Source organism: Vigna umbellata, chromosome 5, assembly GCF_029865625.1.
Source record: "Vigna umbellata cultivar VRB3 chromosome 5, Vumbellata_1.0, whole genome shotgun sequence".
NCBI classification, from domain to species: domain Eukaryota; kingdom Viridiplantae; phylum Streptophyta; class Magnoliopsida; order Fabales; family Fabaceae; genus Vigna; species Vigna umbellata.
This window is the reverse complement of record NC_142169.1, coordinates 67000002-67009916: the sequence shown is the minus strand read 5'-3', so window position 1 is coordinate 67009916 and position 9915 is coordinate 67000002. Positions and strand designations below refer to the sequence as shown.

General features: G+C 30.1%; 2 protein-coding genes across 2 annotated transcripts; both read right to left on the bottom strand.

The window, feature by feature from the left end:
- Positions 1-423: 423 nt before the first annotated feature.
- LOC124825979 (GDSL esterase/lipase At1g29670-like) lies at positions 424-2924 on the bottom strand. The gene is made up of 5 exons (XM_047298739.2): positions 2544-2924; positions 2231-2355; positions 1868-2113; positions 1222-1456; positions 424-1041 (listed from the first exon to the last, which is right to left on the bottom strand). Exons 1-5 carry the CDS (start codon positions 2791-2793, stop codon positions 776-778), a joined length of 1122 nt encoding a protein of 373 aa, XP_047154695.2. The 5' UTR covers positions 2794-2924; the 3' UTR covers positions 424-775.
- A 2141-nt stretch (positions 2925-5065) lies between these two features.
- On the bottom strand, positions 5066-6966 carry LOC124825924 (GDSL esterase/lipase At1g29670-like). The gene is made up of 5 exons (XM_047298668.2): positions 6617-6966; positions 6234-6358; positions 5894-6139; positions 5574-5820; positions 5066-5491 (listed from the first exon to the last, which is right to left on the bottom strand). Exons 1-5 carry the CDS (start codon positions 6864-6866, stop codon positions 5214-5216), a joined length of 1146 nt encoding a protein of 381 aa, XP_047154624.1. The 5' UTR covers positions 6867-6966; the 3' UTR covers positions 5066-5213.
- Positions 6967-9915: the final 2949 nt, after the last annotated feature.

Genomic DNA, 9915 nt, shown 5'->3' with positions numbered 1-9915 from the left:
ATATCTATCTCATCATACCCTTCAAATGAAACTATTTTAAAGGATGATTAGTTTAAACATGAGTAGATATCTTGAATAATTCTCAGACCTAAACTTAACACAGTCTTCAAATTTCAACCATTGTGAAGACGAAAAGTAGAAACCAATGACCAAGTATGCTGAAAGTAAAACTTTCACAGAAGCAGATATAAAAGTTTACCACAATAATAACAAACTATTCTGATAAATGATCCATCTTGAATATTCGAATGTTATCCTTCATTGAAAGAAGTTCTATTTCAAAATTTCACTCGTTCGTGCATCTTGTGTAAAACAATTAAGAAAAGTCAAATAATAGAACATACATTAACTTGTTACAAAAACATAAATTCTTGAGTTAATCAATCTCTTTTCTCTCAGACAGAATGCTACGAAGTAGGGCACTAGTGCCAAGTGTTGCTTTTAATTCTAAAGGACCAAATTGATAATTTTTTACAGAAAAAAAAAAATCAGTAGGGTAGTCACTTAGATAAAGGATAGGAAGGGGCTAACAGAATGAATGTCAGAACTTTAAAGACTTCTCAATAACTTGAAAGGTTAAGTAGGAAAAAGAACGATGCTTGAAGAACAAAAGTTTAGTTTATTCTATGAATTGGATAAAATCTGAGGCAGAGGATAAGCAATTTAATCACTTGATTAAATCCACTTTGTCACTCAATTAAGTAGCAGGCCATTCATACATACTCAACTCAGAAGCAATTCAGCTCCTTATGAATAAGTACATGATAACCAGAACTTATTCAGTGACACTGAGCTGTGAAGTTGCCCCATTTGTAAACTCCAATACCCTCTTAGCTTCCCAGTCAACAAGGTGTTTGATATCCATTGGATAAACGAAAGCTGGATCAATGATAGAATCATAAGCTGGGATTGCATTGAGTAGGTTCCATGCCTCAGTTGGATGGACGTCATCCCAAAACACATATTCACTCCTATTATTGCACGGCTTTTGATCAGGAATACACCCCAATGGGCAGCAAGCAGCATCAGAAACCAAAAACCCTGAGACACATGGACTATATATGGTTATATATTATTCCCATACATCAAAATAATTCCATATTGTTTAGGAATCAAGATTAAGGTCAGAATATATTATACTGCATGCACTGCAGCCAAAGGCAATACATTGCTTTTAATTTGGAAATGTGGATTGAACAATACGAAAACCAAGTTTATTACCATGTGCATTGCCCTTTGGTGCCATGTGTATCGTGATGAATTTGGAATTAGCAGAGAATCTGTTATTGAATTGATCCACAAGAGCTTTAAGCTTGTTATTGAAATCGAGTGCAGCAGCATTCTGCTCTTCAACACAAGATCCATTTGTCCCATGAGAATGCATCACACTTGGAGTGCATCCGAAAAGGCCTAAACCATTCAACACGTACTTTCTTGCTCCAAGGTCATGTAAAGCCTGTCCATAAAATCAAATTTCCCAGCTCAATCATCATATCATGCATGGTGTACTTCAACTGAAATGCTACAGCTATTATTCCATAATATAACTACATCCTCCTATAAACCTTATAGATACTTTGTACGAAACAAAGTTCAGTTTCTATGTCTTGTTAGAGTAAAATTTTATACTATCAACCTATAAAAACTAAAGGAAGATAAGATTTTTAAAATTTTACATATTCAATCGGTGTTTGGGACAATTTCTCTATAAAAAAGTATTAAATGAGAAAGTTAAAGCATTTAATGTCTTTAGAAACATAAAACCATTCAATACTTACAATACAAAAACAAATATATGATTAGTATCATGACAAGATTTATAATTCATATTACAATCATTTGTGAAAAAGAAAATTTTAATGGATACCAGTAAATTCAGAGATAACTCTTCAATTAGAGCTTGTGCATACTGCTCAAGGCTATAAATTCGGCTTGTTGGGTAGAACTGAGGATTGAAGTAGTTTCCCATGTAATCATTGCTGCCTATGTTCACATAATACAAGCATTTTTCAAGATATTGTCGAGCAAAGTCTGGACTTCTAAATCTGGTTGCAATTTCAGAAACTATGACTCTGTGATTTGCTAACTGTAATCCCAAGCTGATAGAACCGCCCTGCATTGCATTGCGTTAATGCGGTAGCATGCATGAGAATTGTTACACAATCACTCCACCATAAACTAATTGAAGAATTTGAGCAAACTAGAAAGAATTCGGTTCTTTGATTAGTACTAAATGTGATCCGGTTTCGTTGCGTATTCCAGCTCCACCCGATGCATAGTTCACACCTTCAAGTATGTCTGAACCACTGGTGTTTGCAAAGGGTGGGATGAAATTCTCAAATCCCAGAAGCTGAGCTGCAATTATAGAACTTTAGTCTGTGACAAATACAGTTTTTATTCTGTTAGTACTACTAAAGAATTTTAAAATTTATGTTTGCAACCTTAAATGCTCAATAGTCTTTATAAATGTAAAGAAAAGTTCATTTTTTTTTCATTCAAAAACTAAAAACAGCTTTGAAAAAGTGTAACCAAACAACCCTTACTGATTATGTCAATTTCTGTCCGGCCATTGGTAAATCTTCCAGTTGGTCCAGTGGGGAAGTCGATGCCATATGGTCTGTAATTGGATTTTGCAGAGGTTGGAAGATGATTGTTGTTTCCACTATCAGATAAAGAGTCCCCAAGTATAAAAAGGCAAGGCACTTGGGACACCCCATGGACACCAAGTTGAATGCAGTTAGCAGCCAAGAAAAGAAGAAGCATAACCAACCATATGTCGGTTTCACAAGCCATCCCAAAGCAGAGGAATTGACGAGGAAAAAGAGATTAGGTTATGCTCCAGGAAATGAGGAACATGAACAGAGAACAAGAAAAGTAGGTATGATGGAAGCGGGGTTATCAAGGCATTCATTATTGGTTTAAAATATGTTACGTCAACCCTCAACTTGCTGCACATATAAAACACTCAATTATTGCAACGTTCATATCCGGGCTTAAAGCATAAGTATTATTCTGGAACAATATTATCTTTAAAAAAAATACTGTAATGGATTAAAAATATTGTATATAAATTCTCTTTCATTTCAACTTTTTCTAAAAGATGAGGCTTTTGAGTATAAAAAACAAATTTTATAAGAAATCATCTGTTAGAGATCTGACCTTAACCAGAGATAAGACGAGTTCAGATGTTGATTTTATATGTTAGTTTTATAAAATTAAGTTAAATTTAAAATTTAGTTGTTAACCCTAACTCTAATAATAAAAAAGAAAATGAAAATACATAAAACATGTTAGTATTATGTGCACTGTAATATTTTTTTTCTTTTCTATTGCAACGTTTTAAAGTATTTTCAACAAAAAGATAATTATTACATGCTCACAAATTATTTTGAAGTTGTTTCAAGGTACTCTTTGGAAGAAATAACATGTTTATATAAGGAAATTCATTATAAAATGAGAAATTATAAAAAAAAATCATTATTTTAAGATTTTGAATTAAAAATAATATTGATCTGTTATATGAATTGAATTCAAATTTTATTAATTTTGTATTTCTTTAACAAATTCTTTCCCTGGCAGATTTATAGATTCATAAGTTGCTTAAAAAAATTAGTTACTTGTTAAAGCAATTGTTTCTTATAAATAAAATATACTATTTTATTTCCTTTTCAGTTCCGACGAAGAAGACCAGGAACAATTGAAACAAAACATAAAAGTGTCAAACGAATCAAAAGATGGTGAACAAAATTACGTTAAAATTAAATCTAGAAAAATCATAAACATACAAAAACCACGTCACAAACGGATAAAAAAAATAAATAAAAAAATAAAATGAGAAAAGCACAAAATAACAAAATCACGTGTCTAGGATTTGCTGCGTCGTCTTTGTTTTCTCTTTTCTCACTCGTCATCGATAATATCGACATGTTATTGTTGATGTGCATTGGTGGTTCTCGTCGTTGACCTTTTCCTCATGGTCATTTTAACCTAGTTTGCGAGTAAAGTAATTTCTCAGGCTGCTTAGTTGATTTAACTTTATTTAATTTTACATTAAAAAATAGAGAAGAAGAAGCAACTTATGAGAATGAAATAGATATTTATAGAACTTAGTACAACTAAGAATCTGGACTTAAAAAATCCCTTCGCCTCCATTGATTTCCTCAACCCCACAATGTTTTCTTCCATCAAACATTTGTCGGTGCTCAAAAGATGTCTGGAACTGAAGTGTTTTTTATTATAAAATACCTAACAACAACGACATTTCAATATGTCGCTCTTGTTTCAAACTGATCCCTCCTGAAACAATGATTTCTTGTTAGTATAATTGTAATATTTCCTTATCTTTCATCAATATCAAAATCGGTTCAACATCTCTTATGTATTTCACTCAATCTAAATAATATAATTACAGAATTATCTTTCACTCTCAGAGAATTATCAAATGATAATTGTGAAAATATCTTTTTCTAATATATTATTAGAAAACAACTTACGTTATTTTTCTGAACATATTTTTGCATCACAAAGATAATCTCAACTATTATGTATCCTCTTATCAATAAATAAAAAATTCAAGATCGCATAACTCTATAAAAATATCTATGCATTTGTTTTTAATTTTATTCATTATATTTGTCACATTTATCTTAGCTCATCTTTGTCACTGTAAGATTAATAATAAAAAATGAGATGTACACTTCTTCAATTTTTCTACACCTTTAATATACCTAATAAAAAATAATATTTTTACTATTCTACTTAATTGATTTCAAATTATTTTATATTTTGAAATAAAAATACAATTTTATTGAATTTGGATAAATACAGAATAGAAAATGTGATGATCATATATCATCATCCTAAAAGAAATGTCACCTTTTTATTTATGTATTTATTATTATTGCTATTAGTTATAATAAAAATAGTTTACAATTTTTTTCTCACTTATTTGCAAAGTTTCCTCATTAATTACTGTTTGAATGAATCACACAACTTTTACTCACTTGATCTCCATCACAAATTGTTCCATTTATTCGGTTATGAACTACATCTTATATATTGTGAGTTTGGTTGTAGAATGATAAACTCGTTATTCATTAGTTTTGCAAATTATATATTACATCCTTGATTTAGAATTGCATTACACAGAAACAAGAAGAACTATGCTGCATTCATGACAGCCATTTTATTCAGTAGTACATGATAACGAGAGCTTATTCAGTGGCACTAAGTTGTGAAGTGGAGTCATCAGTGAGATCCAATTCCATTTTAATTTCATAGTGAACAAGGTGCTTGATATCCATTGGATAAGTGAAGTCTGAAGTAGAGGTAGAATTATAATTTGTTAATGCATTGAGTAGGTTCCATTTTTCAGTGGTGTGGAATGCATCCCAAAACACATAATCATTCCGATTATAGCACGGCTTTCCATCAGGAATGCACTCCCCTGTTAACCCTGGTTCGCAGCAAGGAGATTCTGGAAACTCAAAACCTGTGACACATGGAATATGTATATGCTTATCTCATAGTTAAAGACAAAAAATTTCTTTGAATAACAAAACCAAACCAAGTACCATTTTTATCACGAAGGTAAATGGCCAATGCTTGAGTATCCAGAAAGATGAACTTGGAATCGGCAGAGAATCCGTAATTGAATTTATCCACGAGAGCTTTAAGCTTGTTATTAAACTGGTATGCAGCAGTGTTCTGCTCTTCAACACAAGATTCATTTGTCCCATAAGAAGCCACGATACCAAGAGTGCATCCTATAAGGCCCAACCCTGCCGACGCATACTTTCTCGCTCCAAGTTCATGTAAAGCCTGACCATAATAGGATCTACATTTATTCATGTTCTAATCATTTCTGAAACACACAACTTCAATTAATGGATACCTGAAAATGCTGAGATAACTCTTCGATCAGAACTTCTGTATACTGCTCAACAGTATACATGCTGCTTGTTGGGTAGAACTGGGGAAGGAAGTAATTCGCCATGTAATCATTGCTACCTATGTTCACATAATACAAGCATTTTTCAAGGTATTCTTGAGCCAAGTCAGGACTTCCGAGTCTGGTAGCAATTTCAGAAACTATGACACTGTGATTTGCTAGCTGTGATCGCAAGCTGATAGAACCACCCTGTATTTGAACTAGTTTAGTAGCATGCATGAAAATTGTAACACAAGAACTCACCAAGAGAAATTGAAGATCGTGAGAAACATGAAAATTATACCGTATGCGAGCCGGTTTCGCTGCGTATTCCAGCTCCACCCGATGCATAGTTCACACCTTTGAGTATGTCTGATCCGCTAGTGTTTGCAAAGGGTGGTATGAAATTCTCAAATTCCAGAAACTGACCTACATATGTGGACTCTGATAGTGTGAGCTTCGACAAAGTGCACAGGGTAAGAAAAAAGACTCATTGCTTTAAAAATAAACATGGTTTTAATTCTTTCTGCACCGTTAAGAAATCGCTGAGTGAATACAATGTAGTGCATACTAATTAAATAGCGAGATTTGATATTAAAGCCTTTAAATGCAAAACAGAATGGTAAATAGTTTAAGGGGGAAATGAGAGAGAGATTAGAGGTGTTGATAAGTATAGAGAAATGTTACTGATTATGTCAATTTCTGTTCGGCCATTGGTAAATCTTCCAGTTGGTCCTAATGGAAAGTCCACCCCATAAGGTTTGTAATTAGATTTTGTAGTGGTTGGAAGTTGGTTGTTGTTTCCACTGTCAGACATGGAGTCCCCGAAGATAAAAAGACAAGGCACTTGGGACACCCCAAGGGCACAGTGTTGCATGCAGTTTGCAGCCAAGAAAAGAAAAAACACAACCAACCATGTGTTGGTTTCACAAGCCATATCTAAGCAGAGGAATTGCTCAAGCAATAGAGGTTAGGCTGTGCCCCAGGAAACCAGGACAATACTAAAGAAGTTGTAGTTGGCTGGTGTGGTTATCAAGACTTGTTGCTCTATATATTGTGAATCAAAATAAACATGTGAATGATTGGATAGGCAAGTTTCATACTGCATATAAAAACAAAAGCTCTGTGGCAATGAATTGAGTATTCAAAGTAACTGTTTATTGAGTTACGGCCCCTGCGCGCCATTATTGCAACAGTAGCAGAAATACACAAAAATAAAATAAAATTGACAGTTTATTTAATGTCGCTTGTTTGATATAAAACATGTGGCTAAGATAGTTCCAGTACGATTAGATATAGCATTGACAAATATGGTTGCATTGTAAATTGTAGATACGCATACAATATACGTTGTGCAAATCATCCATCCGCAAGATTTTCGCTATACAATGGACCCTTGAACTTGTCAATGAAATCTGATACTGGTCACCATGGCTATCAGAAGATGAAATTCGAAAACATGTTCTCCTTCATGAGACACCTTATATCTACATCGACTTGGCAACTCCTTGTCATCTGAAATTATTATGATTTAACATGCAAAAAAAAAAAAAAAAAAAGAGGTGCCCTGAGGATTAAATAACTAACCATCTAAAGTCCAAATTCAGAAGTTGATGTCCCCTCAATTAATTTTCTGTCGGAACAATCATACTAATAGTTCTCAATCCTAGTTAAAGTGATGAATTGGACCACCAAAGAAATATTAAAAGAAAATTAAAGATGGTGATGATCGGGACCACCCAAGAAGTACTAAATATAAAATTAGTTGATGACCTTGCTAGAAAAAAAAAATAATAGATAAAAGTTCAAGCTTGATTTGTCTCTACCTAGATATTAGTATAATAGATAAAGTAATTATAAAATAGTGTAAAATGAATGTGAAAATTTTGTGTATATCAAATTATCAATTTTGATTCAATTAAGTGTGAGTTTGTTTTTTGAGGTAAGTAATATTGAGAGAGATAGTGGAAAATGATAGAAATTAATGAGGGGAAAGAGAATGGAAAGTAATGTTATATGTATTAAGTGAAAAGTAAAGATAAATGAAAGAAAATTTATAAATTGCGTAAAGGATTTGCGGAAAAAAAATATTTTAATTGATAAAATTGGAAAATTATAATTTTATATTTTTTGGTTAAAATTGATTTAAAATAAAATTTAAATAGTTTAAATTAATTTAAAATAAAATATGATTTATTAATTACAATAAAAATAAGTGATGAAATTAATTTAAAATAAAATGTGATTGGTTGCATTTAAGTTAAAATAAGATGTGAGTGATTAGTTTAGCTGAAAAATATCTCAATTAATGAAATTATTTTGAATTAGAATATGATTGATTAAAATTAATGGAAATTAAAATGTGACTTGTTTTTAATATTTTTTTAATTGATGAAAATAATCTACATGAAAATGTTGAAAAAGGAATTTTATAAAAAAAAATAAAATATGAATTGAAATAATTATAAAGTGTAATTGGTTAAAATTATCATGCAATTAAAATGTGTCATTACTTAAAAAATTGCTTTAATCCATCGATTTGATTTAAAATAAAATGTTAAACCTGAAGTTTGATAAAATAAATAAGTTTTTTTTTCAAAATGAAACCAAGAATCGTATCTAGTTAGATGAGAATCGATTTTTCTTAGAAGAAAATTTATTCTACTCCAAAATGAAGCATATATTCAATTTTGGACAAGAATATGTTGTATTGGTGTCTCCATAATTGATTATCCTTCTACACCAACACGATTATGATCTTATTTAAATTTCTCAACGAAGCATGTCCGACAATTGAAATATTACCTCATAGATCTCAATTAATTTGTTTTAAAAAATAATTATTTTTACTCATTTTTCTTATATTATGTTTCATTTATGAAAAGTTAAAAGAAAAATAACTTTCTTCTATCCTGTTTCATGGTGAAATTTGTTAAAAATTATTGTTAACTATATAATATATGAATATTATTAAAACAAAAGGACAGAGCACTGATTAATAGGACCAAAACCAGCTAAGGCTAAAGGAAGCATAGAACATGTCAACTTAAGGCTAGCATTAGCCCACGCCTACCTGGAGCCCTACCCAACCTATGTCTCTTTCCATGGATTGGAGGGAAAAGAGAGATATAAGATAAAAGAAAAAAAAAAAACTAGATTAACGGAAAAATTATGAGAAATAAAGAAAAAAAAAATTATGAATATTAATGAATGATGTGATAGGTTTAGTAAATTAAAAAATATATTTTAGTTGATAAAAATAAAAGATTATTACTTTATTTTTGGATATAAAATAGTTTAAAATAAAATATAAATAGTGTAGATTATGTTATAACGAAATGTGAATTATTATAAATTGATGAAGTTATAATGAAATAAAATAGAATTGGTGGAAATTAAATTGAAATAAATTGTGACTAAATAGTTAAATAAATTATTATTATTATTATTATATTTATAATTATTGTTATTAATAATAATAATATTATTTATAATTATTATTATTATTATTTATAATTAATAATAATAATATTATTATTTATGATTAATATTATTATTATTTATAATTAATAATAATAATATTATTATTATTTATAATTAATATTATTATTATAGTTATTATTATTGTTATTATTATTATTATTATTATTATTATTATTATTTGTAACATTAATATTATTATAATTATTAATTTTATTATCATTATTATTATTCACTTTTTTCTTCATTTTTTTCTGCAAAGGATTTTTTTTTTTCTTCTTCGTCCAACACAACAGTTTTAATAAAACACACGCTCAAAATACGAGAATGGATTATGTAAATAGTAATATTGGTTCTGTTTAACAAATAAAAAGAAGATAATTGATTCTTTTAAAAAAATAGAAAGAAGATAATCGATTGATTATCTGATAGTTCAAAATCTTTTTTCACATGGTTGGTCATGATTTTTTTTTTCATAGAAAAATATTGTGAGAATAGAAGAATAA

Excerpts from the sequence above, each read along its gene's own strand:
- LOC124825979 (XM_047298739.2), bottom strand. The coding sequence starts at position 2,793 with ATGGCTTGTGAAACCGACATATGGTTGGTTATGCTTCTTCTTTTCTTG. Across the intron at positions 2,356-2,543 it reads GACAGAAATTGACATAATCA|CTCAGCTTCTGGGATTTGAG; the intron begins GTAAGGGTTGTT and ends CTATAATTGCAG. Across the intron at positions 1,457-1,867 it reads AGTTATCTCTGAATTTACTG|GCTTTACATGACCTTGGAGC; the intron begins GTATCCATTAAA and ends TTTTATGGACAG.
- LOC124825924 (XM_047298668.2), bottom strand. The coding sequence starts at position 6,866 with ATGGCTTGTGAAACCAACACATGGTTGGTTGTGTTTTTTCTTTTCTTG. Across the intron at positions 6,359-6,616 it reads AACAGAAATTGACATAATCA|GTCAGTTTCTGGAATTTGAG; the intron begins GTAACATTTCTC and ends CCACATATGTAG. Across the intron at positions 5,821-5,893 it reads AGTTATCTCAGCATTTTCAG|GCTTTACATGAACTTGGAGC; the intron begins GTATCCATTAAT and ends TATTATGGTCAG.